This window comes from Podarcis gaigeae, assembly GCF_964106915.1.
Source record: "Podarcis gaigeae genome assembly, chromosome: 3".
In the NCBI taxonomy this organism is placed as follows: Eukaryota; Metazoa; Chordata; class Lepidosauria; order Squamata; family Lacertidae; genus Podarcis; species Podarcis gaigeae.
In genome coordinates this window covers 94481987-94502155 of record NC_139680.1, presented here as the reverse complement: position 1 = coordinate 94502155, position 20169 = coordinate 94481987, and the positions used below count along the sequence as shown (strand labels likewise).

Sequence of the window (20169 nt, the reverse complement as noted above, 5' to 3'; positions counted from 1 at the left end):
AACTAAGTGAAGGTGAAAGGTTACTAGTGAAAGAAGTAAAAATAAATGAAACACATTACCAATCCTTAACTCAGCTATACTCTTCACAGAAACTTATGAAAGAAATAGGCTGAGAGAAAGTGCTAACAAGACACTCCTCATATCCTTTTCATCATTTAGAAGTAGTTCATTCATGACTCTCATCCGCCTACATGAAAAAGAGCACTGAGCTATACAAACCACTTAGGTATTGCGAAATTGGTCAGCTCAGCTACACACAGAGGTGACCAACTATGCAGATGAGATTTAAAAAAAAAGCATAGTAATTGGCATAAGGCTAAAATGAAATTCTGCAAAATTTCAAAATGCTATAACATCATATTTTAAAAGTTTGCAATTTGGATCCTGATGTCAAAACTTAACCTCAGATGCTGACAATTCCATTGGTTTGATTGTTAAATGAATGGAACTGCTACTGAAAAATCTTCAGTTGTCAGATATTTGCGGAACACTCACATATCCAAACTAAAACAAAGCAGGTTAAATGAGCCCCAAATCATTACCAGCTATTATGGAGATAACCTAGTACAACACACTAGATAAAATAAGTAGGCCTTAATTGCTTTCCTGAAAGAATACAGTATGGGCCAGGTCTCTTATGTCAGAAAATTCCATTTTAAAAAGGTGCTGTCACAGATAATTACTCCTTCTGGACTGTACCTTCCAAGCAAGGGAGGGCAGAGAAAGGAAGAGGATTCTATCAGCCAATCTCAAAAGGTAAGAGTTTTCATAAGGGACAAGATACCTTAGTACTTCAAGTAGCCCTAAACATGCAGAGCTTTTTAGGTTATTACCTGTACCTTGAACCATGACGCAGACTGGCAAGTACACCTTTAATATTATTTATTTAAACAATTTACATCCCTACCCCCACACTCCACAAAGGAGCTGTTCAAATCAACTTAGAAATATAAAGGCAAACACAAAATAAATCAGTAATTCAACCACCGAACACAAATTACCAAACTATAAACAGCACCTGCTCATCTGCATCAAACTCTCAAAAGTGGTGTGCTATGACAAGTCCCAGTCTTCCAGGACAGCCACACATAAATGGTATTATAGTAATCTATTCAGTATTGACTACAGTATCAAAATATATTGATCACACACTAAAATTATAAAATATTAGCTGTTATGTGCCATTATTAATTTTCAAATTCAGGAGCCTTTTCCTGACAAGGAGGCAACCTGCTGGTCATTAGAAGGATTAAATTAATTCAGCTGCAAGCTTGCCTTTTGACACTTACCAGAACTGACATACCAACCATTTTTCTCTACCTGTCCCGCTTGGAGAGAGACAGAACAAAGGAAAATGAGACTTGCAGAAAAATTTAAGACACCACTGCAAGGAATATCATTTCAACTGCCACTGAATACTGCTCTAAATGATACATGCTATTGTATACCATATTGCTTCCTTCTTTTTCTACTACTTGTAAGTCGGTTTCATATCCTCATGCAGCAGTTCAAGGAAACCTCGGTTCACAGTTCAGCAAGGCCCTACTTAAAAGGTAAGCCTGATGCAGGTCCTTAGGGCATCTCATCCATCCTGTGCTTGGATGGCACTCATCACCAAGGGACCCCATTAAGAAGGAAGGGCAAACTGAAATCCTAACCCAAAGCACTCTGAAACACAGCACCAGTACACTGGCAAATGCACGATGGATGAGATTCCATTTGTCTTCAAAAGACTGGGAACCAATATATCTGCCTCACTATGAACTCAACTATTTCCCAACCTTGTAGTGTTCTTAAAGTAAAACACACAAGTCAAGCCCATCCACCTGGGGATGCGACAGAAGACCAGTGTCATTCAAGACTCCAATTAAACAGATTGTCTAACTCTCTCTGTATTTGTCTAACACTGCAAGAGATCCACTGTTGTTCTTAAAACAGTTTACTCTGCCAAGGAACAGAGACAGAAACATACAGGGGACTTGCACTTCAAGGGACTATTGCTGGTGTTTTTGTCAAATAAGTGTATGTGTGTCTGCTGAAAGAGGGGAAATAATGAATAGAAGCCACATGTTCTTCTTAGGTCAATCAAAATATTTATCCTCTTCAATAACTTAACATTTATTGGTGCATAGTTTGGTGGCCAGAACTATTTAACCAACTTCTTAACTAACTTATGGACAAAGCCTTCTATATTTTTTCTGAGACTGGACAAAGTCAGTCCACACCACATTACATTAAGTCAGAATTTAGCTTAATGAGGTTCATATAAAGTGAAAGCAAAGGACTGAAATATTCCCTGAGTACCATTCATTGCCAGAAAATGAGTCTTGTTTATTTATTTATTTATTTCTGATATTCATAACCTGTCTTTTACTCAGCGACTCGAGAGCACAAAATACAAAAAATAAAAAATCTTTTAAAATTTAACATATTTAGAATAACCAACCAAACATATTAATTAATTAATTAATTAATTAATTCACAGTCAGTGCTGCCAATGACATTCAGTTAGGAGCAGGATGCAACACAACAACCATAGTCTAGAATGTACTTCACCTATAGCCCAAAATATGGACACAGAGGTACATTTTCAACTGTCTGTGAAATGAAAATAAGGTTAAAGGACTACACACACTTCAAGCAGAGTGACAGAGTACAGGAAACCTTCGAGAACAGACAGGATAAAGATGTAATAGTGATACAGGCTATTGGAGTCTCTCACAGTTTCCTTTCTTCTCCTGAATCAATCCCTTTATACGCGTGCTCACAGTATGCATGGGCTGTGAGGGGAATCGAGATGAAGATGCAAATTTTTGATACATTTATAATTCATAGGACATTTATGTATTGAATATCATTAGAAAAGACACTGGTGTTCTTAAACATCATTATGGATTAACTACATTAACTATTGCAGAGATACAGCAAAAGAGGGCTATTACTCTTCAGTGCTTAGAATCTGTCCTAAATAGTTTTCTCAACCAAATAATTGTTGTAACCATTACACATTATATTATCTCCCTTTCCAAAAGAGGGCACAATCCAGCAAAAATCAATAATTAGGAGCCACTATATGCATTGGCTTTCACAGGGTCTTAAATGAACCACAACTCTCTTACTTTCAATGCAACATGTAGCACAACTCAATACATACTAAGAAGTAAGCCCCATTATTTTCCATGGGGTTTGCTCTCAGAAAAGTTTACATAAGCTTGAGGTCTTGCTTATGCCTGTTGGTTTCTGGGCACAATGCAGGGTAAAAATAAAGTTTGATTACAGGGTCCCACCACCACCCCTCAAAAATCAAGTAACAGAGCAAGAATGAACAGTTCATCTTCTCAGTTCTAATACACTGTGTCTGGATCAAATAACCATGTTAGCTTTCACAATAGCTTGCTCAGAAATATGGAGCCCACAGTGAAAGCAGAACAAGGAACAAGGACAAATTGAATTTAAACTATCACATTTATTTCCATCAGACAAAGATATAAACTATTCAGGAATTAAGTCTGTAACAGCAAAAGTAACTCCATTATAATTACTGCACATTTGAAGCCCTGTCTCCCCTCACATACCCTAAGAGTGCAGAGATTTTCAGAACTTGATTTTATTAGAGGAAGACTATGTATTTTCAGCAGTGTTTTACAAAATATTCCATCAGCAGAAGTGTAAGGCAGGTCGGAGACAGACTAACTTTTCCAAGGTATTAAATTAAAAGATGTTGAATTAAGTTAAATGCCCCACATTGAATTGACATTTCCCTTTTTTTAATGCAAGCTAAGATTGATGAAAAATACCACTTATCTACATTAAGGGTCAAAATATCCAGCAAAAGAAGTCTCTGGTTCATCGCGTCAGAGCAAAGTCAGTCTTACATAATCCGAGGACCGAGACGCGGATCACATTCTGATGATCCAATTAATGGTGGGATACTTTGCAATCAGCCAGGAAGCAAGGCCCCTAACAGATTGTGGGGCTGTAACATCAATTTCTTAAGTGCATTTAAAGGATTACAAATGTTAGTCCTGGCTTGAGATTGAAACACCTATTGAGGTGCTCTGAACCACATTACAGTAATTGGGTACCTGAATTAATGCCATTTCTACTGATGGTGAACAGAATACATTGGAAATAAGGGTCCCTTTGGCTATATTTCTCTTTTGTCCCGTCCCCCCCATCTGCCCCCCTTCCTTCCAAATGAAGCCTGGCCAAGTATATCCTTTTTATCTGTGTAGCTTTAATTACAGAACATGAATGCTATCCTAATTTGGTCATTCACATTGTTTGAGTGTATTCTATAGACTCACTTATTATCAAACTTTACAGCTATTAATAATTCTTGAAGCCACACAAAAAAGGAGAGTGAGAAAGACCACCAGAGAGCAGAGGAGAAACCCTTTTTCCATGTTCTTCTTTACGTGTACCTCTTTATGTGTGCATTAGATACTCTCTGCAGTAGAGAACAAGAACTGGAGTAGCCCCAATTAGTGTCCTACTGAAGTGCCAAAGTCTTAATTATATCAAAACATAATTCTAACTCTCTCTCTCCGTGTGTGTGTGTGTGTGTGTGTGTGTGTGTGTGTGTTTCAGCCTAGACACAGGAGAACAAAAATGCTGATATGGACTCCAGGATGAAAGAGGGACAGTAGAGCAGGAAATGGGCAGGGCAGCCTGAAAAGGAGGGGAGGAGACTTCTTACAGGGTACATTGGTGGGAAAAGACCTAGAAGGGCAGCTACATGATTCTAAGATATTCCCAATCAGGTGCCTAGTTCAGCATCAGCAGAGGGCCACAATGTAGGAGGCAAGTCAGTGAGACCCCTGACTAAAAATACTAATGAAACTAATAATAATTGTGAAAAGTCTTGGGCCATCCTAAAATGCTGGCTGCACTAATAGGCCCCAGGAGGAACAAAAAGGGACAGGGAGAAAGCTATAACTACACGACACAGCAGCAAGGACAAAAGGTGCAGCACCAGGTCAGCGCCAGAGTGTACTATATATCATATTCTCTTATCATATTAAATTGTTTCCCAATGATACATTAATGGCTTCTAAATAGGGACCTTGTAGGAAGCAGAGCTTCATGGTATAGGACAAAGCCTGACAGATATTACAAATCTATGTTCCCATTTCCTAGTAGTTTTTGACTCATTAGACTGCTCTGATTGAAATGATTTACATACAGATAATTAACATAAAAACCCCAAGGACTACTTAGCTGTTTAGCAGTATATGCATTATATACAATCATTTCCATATATCTAGTTTTAAATCCATTAACAAAAATTAATTTCTTCTCAGTGCATTACACTGCACAGCATGTTGCAATTGTATGCTTGCTAAATTACACCTTTTCATCACTTCTCAAATGATCTTACAAACAGTTAAACTTTGTTGTTCTGAAAATGGGAACCACTAGTTTTTGGCAATGGATATGTATTAGGCTCAATCCTAAGTATGTGCATTATAAGCCTGTGGATAAAGTCCACTCTTCCTTATAGTGAACTTAGATGGCAAGTGCCAACAGAATATAGCCAAAATTGGGCCACTGAGAAACAAGAGGGAGATACAGTATTGTCATTGTCAGTTAGCCCAAAGGTTGAATAAGTATGCATATAAAAAATAAAAATCCAAAAATTAAAGTTTTTTAGGGCAGTCTCTCAATGAACACTGAGTATGTTCAGGAGCCATAAAATGTTGAGAAACAGTTGTAAAGAGAAAACCTGAATGGGGAGGGGAAGGGCTGGAATGCCCTGCTTGGAGGAGAAAGCTAGCTGGAACCCTGAACAGGATCATTCTATTGAAGATGGAGGATACACTGCAACATTTTGTTGCAGGTCCAATTTGTAACTTTAAAATAGACACACACACACACACACACACAATCAACCCCACTGAAAAAGGCATACAGTGGTACCTCAGGTTTAGAACTTAATTCGTTCCAGAGGTCCACTCTTAACCTGAAACTGTTCTTAACCTGAGGTACCACATTAGCTAATGGGGCCTCCAGCTGCTGCCACGGTGCCACGATTTCTGTACTAATCCTGAAGCAAAGTTCTTAACCTGGGATACTATTTCTGGGTTAGCGGAGTCTGTAACCTGAAACGTCTGTAACCCGAGGTACCACTAATATACCAGTGATTCCAATACTGAATCTAGCACTCTCCTCATGGCTTTTGCTGGCTGCATTTATTAAAAGCACTGCATGTAAATTTGTTCAATTAAGAGCTAATTCACCACCTTTTTCTAAAGCACAATTATTCTTTTTAAGTTGCAATTACCTCGGGATGAGGAAGGATATGGTTTCAAGACATCTTGATGTTATGCGGGCATAACAAATAGCCTCTTGTAGCTACAGTTAAGAAGTTGTGAGGGTGGCACAAGCTGCGCCCCCCTAGCCCATGTCATCCCCCCCCCGCCGAGTAAATTATCTGCACCCATCTTAATTGCACTTAAGGATTATGTCAGGACCTATGTCAACCACGACTGAGATTAACTAGAGCCCTCTTTAAGAGTTCAGGAACTGGGGAAAGCAACACATGGGGGGCACTAGGAAGAAGCCCATTTACTCAACTGGCCCATTCTCTCTTCACAAGTTGGTGGGCAACTGGCTAAAGCAGGGAGCCTGCTTCTATTCTTGTAAGAGCTTTGCACTATGAAAAATGCACCACACAGAAGCCGCATAAATACTGTGCAGGAAGTTTCCTTGCCTCAAACTGACACTCTAATTCGCAGAGGGCAATTGTGGGTCCCCTGGTAGGTTACTTTTCTCAGTTCCTGAATACCCAAATAAGGCTAATATTTCAGGCAGAGGATGTTCCCATCACCACCTGGAGATGCTGGGGATTGAGTCTGGGACCATGAGTTGTGGTCCTTCCCCACAGTTACTAGCGATGCTGACAAGTCCCTAACCACGGTTAATGCAAGGAGAGTTTGCTCTGGGAAAGTACTGGGGAACAGGACAGGCATATCTTAATCCTTCTCAGACCAAGGAGAAGGAACAGCTGCCTCCGCTTACCTTGCTCTTTCTTTCTGAATAGCCGTGCAGATCAAGCCTAAAGGGGGAGGGGAGGGAAATGAACGGGCAGTGGCAACAGCAGTGAGAAGGACATGGCCTGAGTCAGGAAAGGGGTCCACTGAGGAGGACATCTTGTCCAAGGGCCTCACAAAATCTGGAGCCAACCCAGTAGGAAAAAAGAGAACATAGCTAAGGTATAAAGTGTATGCTTTGCACACTTAAAGTCTAGGTTTGATGCTTGGCATCTCCAGTTAAACAAATTGGGTATGCAGGAGATAGGAAAGCCCTCTGCCAGAAAGCCACTGAGACCTACTCAGGGTAGACAGTTCTGGGTTAGATGGACAAATACGCAGGATTTGGGTCAGGGACTGCGGCTACATTAACCATCGCTTTAAAATCTACAGGAGATTCAGTCACAGATTCCTTAGTATCATTAGGTCTTCAAACACTAGTTAATCAAGTGGGATTTTAATATAAGTATCTATTTTGCGACACAAAATTATCTACATAAAGCACTTTATGAAGTCTGCCTGTAAAGCAGCATATCTTAAATAATGTCTAAAACAGATATCTTAAATAAATATACAAACAAGAATTGCACATGGTGAACTGCATGCATAGAATCGTAGAGTTGTATCTAGTCCAACCCCCTGTAATGGAGGAATCCTTCCCAGAGCCATTCCTGGATGGGCTTGAACCACCAACCTGGTTAACAGCCAGATGCATGGACCCATTGCACCACGTTTCATGCTTTTTTCTATATGAAATCGGGCATCACTTTAGCATGAAAAGGCACTTGTGGTATTTGTGAGCAGGCTCAGGAAAACCTGGCAAGGGCATAAGAGGGTCAGCATGGTTGAAAAACAATACGTTCTCACATAACAAAAAAAAAATCTACCAAACAATGTTTTCTCCTTTGTTAGTTAATGACCAGGCCTTCTACTAATTTCAACAAATGATCGACAATTTCATGTGCCACAAATCACAATAAAATCATCACAACTGCTGCATTTCTAGCATCAAGCTCCTAAATTATATATTGGTACATGAACCACCTTATATTTGACTGGAATTGTTTTTAATCAATGCAGTTTGCTATGATAGCACGACTCACAAATAAAAGACAACATAACAACTAAATTATTATATGGGATGTGGTTTTGTACAAATCAGTCATAGAACAGAACTGGTCACAGTGAAGCCAATTGCAAACAACAATTGGTTTTAGTAGATTTGGATTGTATTCGATGTTGGCAAACCTTTTACATTACATGGTTTTGTTTTTTGTTTTTTTTTTAAAAGAACCTTCATGTACTCTTTCCATCTTCATATTTCACAAATATTTGCAGTGCAGACCTCAAATCTGAAATAAGCCAGGGAGAACTAATTCATTGTTTACACTTGGAATCCTAGGTGGCCCAATTCCATAAGGGCAGCACAATGGTACCTCACCGTTCTTAGTGCTTATCTCAATCTTAATAACTAGCCAGACAACTGACTCCAGAGTCCTGGCTTATCAACTGGAATTCGTCACATGCACAAGAGAGAAGACAAGAAATGCATTATATTAACAATGCCATAGAAGTATTTAAAGGTTTGTAGTCAAATACTGATATGAAGCCATTTTTGTGGTACTTAATTCCACTTGTTATTAAATTTGATAGCAAATGAACAAAAAACCATGCTTGGTTCATATTTATCTGCAACACAGTTTGTTTCCAAAAGATCAAAAGGCTCCTTTTTTACTACATTTTCACTATTGCTATCTAAAGCAATCCTTTTGCAAATAGAATTTGATATGGAATGATTATTTTGAAAACTGACTAAAAAGCAGTCAATGGCGCAAGCCTCTTAAGCACTGAAATAGGTTCTCTACCAGGCTGATCCCATATCTTAGGCACATACAAGGTTTTTTGTTTCCAAGTCATGCTTTGTTCTATATAAAAGGGATTGAGAAACTGTGCTGGGTGTCATCAGTATGCACCTCTGCCCAAATGTCTGAATAACCTAATGCAGCAGGTGCACAAAGGCATGGAAGATCACAGAAGTCAAGATGGGGCCCTGGAGCACCAATAAACCAATGGGCATGGGGCAGAACAGTAGCCCTTGGCATCCCCTACAGGGACCTATCCGCCTTGGCCATTGTGTCTATGCCGCTGCATCACTGAGAATGCTGGAGTGCACAATTGGAAGAGATAGAATTCCCTCCTCTCATCTGCCCAGGTCTCAGCTGTACATGCAGATAGTCAGAATGTTGCTCTAGAATTAGGTAACTGATGCTTTTTTCCTATGCTTTCCCATTCCCATTTACTGACCTGATAGAATCTTAAGATACAATAGGCTGCTAGTATGGTGATCGTGGGTCCTTTGGTTGAGAGAAAAAACAGAAGAAATGGTCACCAACAGCCCTTACCTGGTAAGAGTTGGAAATGCACTCAGGTAAGTATCAAAAAAGGAAGAGCAGAAACAAATGTGTCTGCACAGTCAGTTCCACATTCTCAACATAGGTACTGTACTATTATTTTCTGATGTTCCTGTTTTGAGTTTGAAAACATAGCTTTTTCCAAAACTTAACTTAATGATGCCTTTTTCAGACTCCCTGGATCAGCTCTGTATAGTGTGAGGATGATCACTTACACATCTTCCCCTTTTCCTCAGTTTTACTTCTTTCCTGTTCTGCATCTGGAACGTTGACTTCCACCAAGCCACTCTTTAGGGCCAGCGCTATTGCTCAATGGATAAGCACACACTTTGCACATGCTTTAATTCCAGGCATCTTCATGTAAAGGCAAGGAAATACTTATGTCTGAAATACTGCCAGCCAGTGCAGACAGTATTGAGCTAGATGGGGCGCTAGACCAACTCAGTATAAAGCAGCTTCCTATGTATGCATGCATACATGCACACCCATAGACATCCCTCCATCCAGATAAGCAAGAGACAATATCACAATTCAATGACACATTCCAGCCAGACAAAAGCACCCAATGAGGTTGCCTGGGGCAGGAGTGTGACCTGACATGAGTCCCAAAGGCTGGATAGAAAGATGTAGAGGACCACATCCAGCCCTAGGCCTAAGGTTCCCAACAGATAGACAGATTTACTGTATTAGCCTGAATATAAGCCACACTTTAAGTGCGGCTTAAATTCACGACCTTACAAAAATTGGCTTTTATGATATTGCTGCTGAAACAGACATACGGTAAAACAAAACGGGTGTGAGTGCCTGTGGAATTTTAAGGGAGTAGCTTATAATCAAGTATTGTCTTTTTCTCTCCCCCCCCCCCTCTTGAATTTTAAAGGTGCAGCTTATTTGAGGGTTAAGCTTATATTTGGACCAATATGGTACTTATATCTGTGCTTGAAAGGTAAAGGACCCCTGGACAGTCAAGTCCAGCCAAAGGCGACTATGGGGTTGCAGTGCTCATCTCTGCTTTCAGCCCGAGGGAGCCAACGTTTGTCCACAGACAGCTTTCCGGGTCATGCGGCCAGCATGACTAAACCGCTTCTGGCACAACAGAAAACCATGACAGAAACCAGAGCACACGGAAACGCCATGCTTCGGTACGTATTCATATGAACAGTGAAATGTTGTGTCAGTAGCAGGGCTACTAAGAAATAAATGAACGAAACATGGACAAGCTATAAAAATGAATTGTTGAAGTTACTCTTCTCCTTTTATTTTGGTACCTCTCTTACAACAAACAAGATATTCTTATCCATATTTTTTTATCCCCCCTTTTTTTGCAAACTAACAGTATTTGGCAAATCATCTTAAACTGAAAGTACCATGTGTTATAAATATTCATTATTCAATGCCTATTTCTTAAAAAAACAAAACAAAAAACCACTAGCACGTGTCTTCAGCATTAAAAGGTCAGGATGAGTATAGCTTTACTATATATATAGTGTGTGGCTTATCTAGAATGAATACTGTGTACATACAGGAAGAAATTACTTTAATGGTCAGTCTATTTTCTTCATCCTCTTGCAAACTGCCCAGGTCCTCCTAGTTTATCAGAGAAACCTGAATGAAAGAGATATGTTATTACCTCTGGTGCTATCACTTTGCTGAATATCACTAGGGTGTCGTCCATCAAAGTAACACCTCCTAAAGGACAGCATAGTGTCAGGGTTTGCTGTCCACTGGAGAGAACATGCCATTTAATACTGAACACCAGCAAGTTAATTCTTCCTTCTGTGTCATTTCTCTGCTAAATACATTAGGGAAAGACCAATACAAGATGTACTGATAAAAAGAACATTCAAGTGGAAAAACATGTACAAGCAGTCTGGGGCCGTTTACTTGTATCCCAGCCACCTTAAACTGAAGGACATGTGAAGGACCTGATAGGAAGTCCAGCTCAAGAAAGAACAAGGAAACAAAGGCTCTGAAGAATAAATGTCAATGTCTCAGCACTAACGTACATTATAAACTGAAGAAACCCTCCCTAGATTCAGAAAATTTACGTAACTACCGGTCAGTTGCCAATCTCCCTTTCTTGGACAAGGTTCTTGAGCAGGTGGTTGTGGACCAGATCCAGACTCTCTAATTTGTTTCAGTTGGAGTTTAGGCCTGGTTTCAGACTATGCTTTTTTTTTGTTACCCTGTATGATGACCTCTGTCGGGAGAGAGACAGGGGAAATGTGCCCCGTTAATTCTCCTCAACCTCTCAGCGGCTTTCAATACCATCAACCATGGTATCCTTCTGGAGCAGCTGTCCAAGTTAGGGGTGGATGGCACAGCTTTGCAATGGTTCCAGTCCTACTTGGATAGTTGTGTCCAGAAGGTGATGCTGAGGGAGTGCTCTTCAGCCCCATGGAACCTTCCATGTGGGGTTTCTCAGGGAACGATGTTATCCCCTATGCTGTTTAACATCTACATAAAACCACTGAGTGGGGTTATCTGGAGGTTTGGAGTACATTGTCAGCAATATGCTGATGACACACAGCTCTACTCCTTTACCTGGGCAGGTGTAGCAATGGCTGTGCTGGACCATTGCTTTGCCTCACTAATGCACAGGATGAGAGCCAACAAACTGAAACTCAATCAAGATAAGACTGAGGCACTATTAGTAGGTGATTCCCTAGACCAGATGGGTGGGAGGTGGCCTTGTTCTTGATGGGGGTTACTCTCCCTCTGAAGGAGTGGGTATGCGGATTGGGGCTACTTCTGGATCTTTTGCTGTCTCTTGAGGTTGAGGTGGCCTTCATTACCTATATTTAGGTGCCATATGAAAAAGTTTCTTCAGAATTAGGTCTTTAGCTGACTAACATGTGATGACCTTTTAAATATGCTTGTGGGAAGGGAGTTATTGGTTTCTTTTTGTTTTAGTACGTATTTTGTGTTCTCATTTTGTATTTTTATGTTGTGAACTGCACCTGCAATCTTCGGATGAAGGGTGCTATACAAATTTTATAAATAAACTGGAAAGTTCTAAAAAGGTACAATTAGAAGAATAAGACAAAAAAAGATTTAAAACATGGCACTTTCCACGTAATGTTTCTACATAATGTTCTACCAGTGGTGGTAGTGGTGCTTCATACAAAGGTCTATAATTTTTACCATGCACTTATAATGATTATGTGGTGGGAATCTCCAGGCCGGCACCATATACTCCAAGTAAAACATGGGGGAGATCTTCTGCATGACCAAGGCATAAGCAGCTACAGTAGATGTAAGGAAACCTTAGTGCTCTAGAAATTGCTGAACTATAACTCACATCATCCTTGGCCCCTGGCCATGCTTGCTTGGGCAGATGGGAGTTGTAGTTCAGCAACATCTGGCGGGTCAAAGGGTTCCCAAACCTGGGGTATAGTAACAATTCATTCTGTGCCACCAGATATAAAGAAAAGCAGATGTTAGAAAGGGGGAAATAGCTTATTTCTTTTAAAATAAAGAGCTTCAGCAAGTAAATTATTTGAGTGGAAAAGTAGTAGGGTACTGATTGTTTCTCTCCTCAAAACTGCCATGCTTTTAGCTTTTGGGGGGGGGAGCACCAGCCCTCCATTCCATGTTCTCTTGTGTAACCTGTAATTAACCACTAATATTTTAGAAGGGTTCAGAAGCCCTGCCTTTGATCCATTAGGAACATTGCAAGCTGCCTTCTACTGAGTCAGACTATTTGTCCATCTAAATCAGTACTGTCAACACTAACATGGAGTAGCCCTTTCGGGTTTCAGAAAGGTGTCTCTCTAACCCAAACTGGGAATGTCAGGAACTGAACATTGAACCTTTTGCATGCAATGCCTATGTTCTACCAATAAGGCACAGCCCTTTCCTGAATGAGGTCCACATTAAGCTGACTTTCATCAAATGTGCACTAATCAACTGTAACGAAACCAAGTAATGGGCATGCATGTAGGCATCATTCCAAGTACTGCAGTCTTCAAAGCATGCAGATTGGGTTGCCAAAAACCGCTTTCTTTAATTTACAAATAATTATCCTGCTATCCCATGGTAACAGTAAGAAGCAATGCAGTTTACTCAAAGTGATTGAACCACTGTTCTGTATAACATCTGCATGTATTCTCTCCAACATATTGCCCACCAACTGACTGGCAGCTACAAGCTCAAACACCTGGGTACAAGATATGCACAGATGTAGGTTTGATGTTGCTGATCCATCTACACAATAGGCTAACTCTCAGAGGTTTGACAGTGGCTGAAGAATCAAGGTGAGAAAGATACAGCCTCAAGCATACTGAGAAGCATATTTTTAGATTACGGCCTCCTATTTTTAGGCTGTTATTTTTATTAGTTCTAACCCCTTACACCAGGGATTCGGACTTGTCACTCTTGACCCACCTCTGGATAACTTCCCAACTGTTTGTTCACACATGAAAAGAGTAACTAGCATATGCTAGTTCTCAGAGATGTCTTTTCAGCTAATTGCCTTTTGCTAATGCCAATAGCCCCCTAGCAGACTGCACTTTTGAAGGTGGGTTTTTCTGTGCCAAATGAAGTTTCATATAAAATTATCATTTAAATCTTACAGCACAAGGCTTTTTCAGTAGGATGTTCAGTAGTTTGATTAAAGAGTTTGTGACCAGTGTACTGAATAAAAGAAGAATAGGGGAGAGATATTTGCAAAATACCATACATGAAAATAATTATATCTAAAAATGTGCTGCTTTTTTGTAAAAGAGTATTAGGCTTATACTGTGAACACTGCAAGGTGCTAAATTCAACACAACTTGCAAAGTAGTAGCTGATTTAAAATAAAACTTGATCCTTCTAGGAACCACAGATAACTTGAAGCATACACAAGTAAAACTAATTTAACCTTTGAAAAATTTTCTCTGGAGGGAAGAATAGAAATCCCTTTATAAGATTTTTAAGCACTGCAATTATTGACAAGGACTGTATTACCTCACTTTCTCTGATCAAAAAACAAAAAAAGGAAAAAAAGAAAAAGAAGCAAAACCGCAGGAGACATCAGCAGCTGTCAGGCTGTTTTCAAATTGCAGCGAGGTAGTTTACAGTGGGCTTGTGCCATCTCTCAAGACCCAGTTAAGAAGGCTTTTTAAAATGCCTTAAAAAGCCAATTCACACATTAATCAAGTTGAGCCCTCATCCATACTTACTGCAATACATCAATTACCATGTCTTTTTTTATTTTAATAAATTCCAGTTGACAGCAGACACCTTATTAAGGGGTTGCTAAAATGATACAACAAGTAAAAGGCTATTAATATTGCTTTTTCCCCCTGCTGCTATTGTCTTGCCGCACTGGTCTGCAAACATATTCCGGCTGCATTACAATTAATGCCAGTGGAACTCCTTCTAACGACTTCCAGCTTGCTAATTTTTTACGCTAATAATAAAAAAGGCATTGCTATGCAAGAACAGCCCCCTTTTATCATGCTCACATGGCACACTAGAGAGCTCCTGCCATTGTTCACAGGAAAGACAATTAAACCCAGGGACATCAAACCCAAAAATGACAATCTGCTAACCAGCACTGTTGCTAGCTTTTTTCCTCTGTTTTCTGAAATGATATAAAACAATTCTCCAAAGATATTTTTCCCCTTGCATGCACCCTCTTTAAAATAAAATAAAATAAAATAAAATAGAAGTTTGAAAAATACCCGCTGCTGATTTATGCATTTCTGCTCAGAATTTATTAACTGTCTAGGGCCAATTTCACACCAACACTTCCATAGCCTCCAGGTTTGAATTCTGGACACATTTCAGGAAATGCACCAATAATACTGCCCATATAGTTTCATATTTAAAAAATAAACATTAAAAAAACCATGGTTCATGTTTTTCTGAAACACAATATAAAATGCCCAAGGGAAAGGTGAAAGCCAGTACTGCAACAAGTTTATTTTTCATGGACCTCTGGGGATGAAAAGAATGAGAGGAAGATTCTTGCGGCTGATTGAAAATTAAAAATTAAGAACGTTAAAAAATGTGAATGTAGGCTACAGTCCTACTTGCAAGTATGCATGTATTGAATGAACACACACACACACACACACACACACACACACACTGGGGAAGAGAATATGTTTTGCAATACCTTGTCTCCTTTAAGGAAAAGGGTCTGGCCATCAAGATCATTGCCTTGCATGTGGCCGCAATCACTTTCTGCAGTAAATGCCTGTGCCTGCCTGATCTGTACAATGATTTCCACATTTCACCCCCACCCCCCGGCCCCAGACGTCAGAAAACCAATTATGTATACTCTCCTCAGGGATGTTTGGACACTGGGCACCATTTGTTGGTGTAAGTACGAGAGCAGACTTTACTGAGCAGCCTCCTCCCTGGCATTTTTCAGTGCTCCACACATAAGGGAGTGCACTGCCAGACCCCTTGCAACAACAGCTGCTAAGGGGCTCATGCTAGAGGAGACAATCACTTCTCTTGCTCTTCCCTTAGAGTTTGGGTGTGCACCTCAATAACTGACCAGCTACGTAAAGGGGGTACGATCTATCCAAAAGCCTGCCACTACCTTGCCTGGTGGGGGACATTAAAAAGTTCCCGGCCACAAGACCTATCACCGTTGGCTTGCTCCTAGTGCATGCCAATGGTTGTTGACTTTCCACTGGTCAATTCATGACAGTACTAAGAAAGGCCATCTTCACTTGTGGGTTAGACCTTTTAGAAGAACATCACACCAAAACCTCTGGTCTCACTCTTTCACATTGATGGTTTTCCTCCCTCAAATGCCAGTCTTAAGAAGGTATGGATCTGCAACCACATCATCATGCACTGGGCCCAGGTGCACACTATATCTACTTCGTGGGGTCAGCAGCTCAGCTTGTATGACATGACCCATATTATATGGTTGGGCTGGAGAGACATGCATTGGGATGACCTGATGCCATGGCTTACATCTTGCTTCACAGTGCATGGGCTGCCAGATGCCTTGGTGATTCGGCTGGGAGAGAACAACCTAGTTGGCAGGAAGGGTATCAACCTCACCTTAACAGCAGCCTAGAGGCCCACAGCACATCCTCAGATGTCCATCTTGTGGTTGGAGTTGTTGGAACGGCAGCAATGATGGGGTGCTTTGGAGCCTGCATGTATAAACAGCGCGTGGAAGAAGATGAACAAGGCAATACTGTATGCGGTGGGCACAGCCAGGGAGCCAGGTGATTTGGCACCCTGGCATCTTGTTTGATAAGGCTGAACTGTTTAGGCCTGATGGAGTGCATCTGTGCCCATTGGGAAATGAGGCTTGGCTGATAGACTGGGGCCTACATGATTGGTTGCAGATGTTAGTGGTTTGGCAGAGATCCAGTGAGAGGCCAAACTCAAGTGGCAGAAAAAGGCATTGTGTTGCATCCTGCCCTGGTAAAAGGGTCCGGGGGAAGGATGCTGTCCAAATGTCCAGATGGGGGCTAATGGGCCACAGAACTTCCCAAATGGCATCCTGGAAGGATTGCCTGGAATTGATGCATGTCATAGATATGATCCTTATCCCCAGGACTGACCCTGAAGGAACAATCAATCAGCAAATGGGTTGACTCAGGGTGCATACCCAATGACTATACCAAAGCCTACAGACATCAAAGATGGATTGAGGGGAGCTCTACTGATACAGTCACACTGGGTGCAGAGTTTCTGGGGTGCTGCAAGGGGCACCACGCCTATGACATCCAACGGAAGGCGAGAGGCAGGGGATGCTGGATTTTGGCATCACACAGGAAACCAATGAAATTGAGACTCCAAGGTCCGCTACTGCTGACATCTGTAATCAATAAAGGTTCTGGCCATTTTGATCTCAAGAAGTTGTGAAGTCTTCATTTCTGCTTCTCACACCCCTCCCCCCTCCTCAGCGACCTGAGGCTTACTGTGCCTGGGCCCACAACTGCATGCTTACAGGAGACATCAACGTACAGTGTACAATAAATACAAAGCAAAGAACTACATACTTCTAAATATAATTGTAATGATTACCAACATACCTTATTATAATGCTTTGCATTTATGCATTGCATTTCCACTCTACTGATTGAACCATGCAAGAGAGGCAGAGATTATATTTAACAGTCATTTATCCATTCATAAGGTACCCCTTTCCTGCTTTTTAAGGCAGCAGATTGGATTAAAAGTTGTTTTTTTCATCTCAGTGCCACAAGATCTTACTAATTTACCAGTGAGGGAAGATACTGATAAGGGTACTAATAGCTGCACCTTCCTGTGACTCAACAAGTAAGGTTTTTTTTGCTCAAGTACAGTAGGAATCAATAAGAGTTAATACCATGTAAATAAATGCATGTTACTTGATTTACTCTGTAATAACGTTTAATGGCATTCATATAGGGTGTATTTTATTTTTGCACCACATATGTGCCTTTAACAGTTGCACAAGAAGCAGAAATCCTCCAGCTGAAGATGGTGTTTTCCCATAACACCATCTGCATCCCAGAAAGCATGTTCACTTACCACATTTCTTTCTATGTTAAAGTTGCTAAGGCATACTGTACAAGGATACAAGGACTGCCTGGGGATGGAGGAATCTTGGTAACATTCAGCTGCAATTAACAGGCAACCAGAAAATGGTTCAAAATCCATGGGAGGGTTCTGATAAAATACCTGATCCTCTAACAGCAAGAAATGATTTGTTAACAGTATTTTGCTTCTAACTTCTACTGAAATGTTAGGAAAGCACATCACTGCTAGCGGATATTTAAAACAAATATTTTAGTTATGCCATTTCTTCCTATGTTAATTTGGTCAAGTGTACAAAAGCCAAATTACTGGGACTTAGTGGAGGTGTTTCTTGCTGCATTTAATGAAAATGAGTACTGAACACTCGAAAGCACTTTCTCTCTCTCTCTCTCTCTTATATATATATATATATGTAGTTTATTGCACATACACTGCAATTCACCTTTCTCTGCAATTGTCATGGCAGTCATTTTATCACTGATATTATTATCCTCTGAAGATGGTTTGTGGACAGGCCTGTCCTAGTGTCCCCTGCCAGGCTGTCCCAGTTTTATAAACTGTAAATCTTCTTAGTGTATTCTACAGAAAAACAGGGGGGCGACCTTTTTATATAAAAAAGTGAAAAGAAAAAAGGACAGTGGATCCTATAACAATGCATACAAACTGAGGGAATTGTTTTTTAACATTTGGCAACAGTATTTCCATTCACTAAAATTCAGTTTCCTGCTATGACATTACAAAAAACTGAAAGAGAACCTAATACACATAACACCCTTTCACTTTAGTTTATCCTGTGGAACACACACACACACACACACACACACACACACACACACACACAACCCAAACCTCAATTGGGAGCAGGGAGATAATAATACAATGCAATGGAAGGTACTCCAGGTTTTGGGTAAATTTTGGTTGTACTTAAAGCTGCTTTCTAGATAAGGCCTATGTGGTGCTGCCTGGTGAACCACTAAGCCAATTACATAAGGTACCTTGCTGCGACTGTAATGCTATGGATATAAACAACCAACAGCAGGAAAACAGGGAGGCAGTAAAGTTTGGAGACCTCAGCAGGGCTGAGGGAAGGGGCCAAAAACCTGCCATGTCTGTTAGAAGGTGTTTACAGATCAGCAAATGAAGGATAAGGAGGGCTCCCTCCCGACTCCCAAAATTAACTGGCACAGGAAATCTCAGGAGGGAAAAGAATAGGTGCAGAAGAACCCTCTCCCATGAGTGGTGAAGGCTAGGGCACATGAGCAAGGAGGAATATGGGAGCTTGGGCGCAACTTGGGCTATCTGTATTCTCCCCCCTCCTCTGAAATCCACACTGTATGTGGGCATTGCAAGCTGTGCACTGCACGGAACCATACATGTGCACATATTTATCTATGTGCGTATTTAGAGACAGGAAGCACCCATCAACTCACCCTGAGATTTTTCTTCTAGAGACCCTGGAAAAGAAGTTTAAGCCTGAAGAATGACACTGTTAGCAGACAGCACACCCTCAAATGGCAAATGTAGAGATGTAACAATAATAATGATTTACAATCTATTCAAGGCTACCAGTCATTTCCCCAACACCTGGATCTATCCACCATGTCTCTCTGTGGTTATGTGCCCAGCAGATCAGGGGAATCTAGTCTCCAGCTCTGCACTCTTTTGTCTATTCAGGTTGTCTAACCAAATCTAGCTATTTCATAATTTGGTCCCAAATAATGGGCCAAAATTTGCCCAAGAGTGAGTGAATGAGCAGTGGAAGAAGAAATGGGTGGCATCCTGACCAAGCCCTTCAAAACCTTGAGCTAGCACAGTTCCCAAACTCATATTGCTGGAATACTTTTTTCTAATTTTTAAAAAGCTTTTTCTTTCTTTCCAGAGTGTGTAAGAGTAAGAAGAGTGGCTTGCTCAAACCTGTATAAGTCACTTATCTGGTTGTGCATGCCTGACCAGAAGGGGGCAAGACAAGAGGAAGGACTGATAGTTCTGAATGATAGTATTTCTGCTTCTCTGCAAAGAAAGCAAGTAAGATGTTTCACACTTTAGGCTTTGGAGTGCCCACAAACTTTAAATGTGATTTTAAAAGCTGTAAGAGTAGTTGCTTATCTTGTAAGTGCATCATTTTATTCATCTTTCATTCTTTGCTGGAATTATTACAGTAATTATGTTCTATGGCAAAGAAGACACACACACAAATTTATATATTAGCAAAATTTACATATTAGCAAAGTGGCAATTTTCAG

General features: G+C 40.6%; 1 protein-coding gene across 27 annotated transcripts in view; it reads right to left on the bottom strand.

Moving 5' to 3' along the window:
* The window catches only part of ESRRG (estrogen related receptor gamma), a 472603-nt gene that overhangs the window by 282457 nt on the left and 169977 nt on the right, over positions 1 to 20169 (bottom strand). The window contains exon 4 of one of the 27 annotated variants that reach the window (XM_083733533.1): positions 19841 to 19936. The exons of the other annotated variants lie outside the window; for them this stretch is intronic. Coding sequence (XP_083589659.1) covers positions 19841 to 19869 — 29 coding nt within the window. The 5' untranslated portion in view covers positions 19870 to 19936. The remainder of the gene's footprint in view (positions 1 to 19840; positions 19937 to 20169) is intronic. 27 annotated transcript variants of the gene reach the window in all.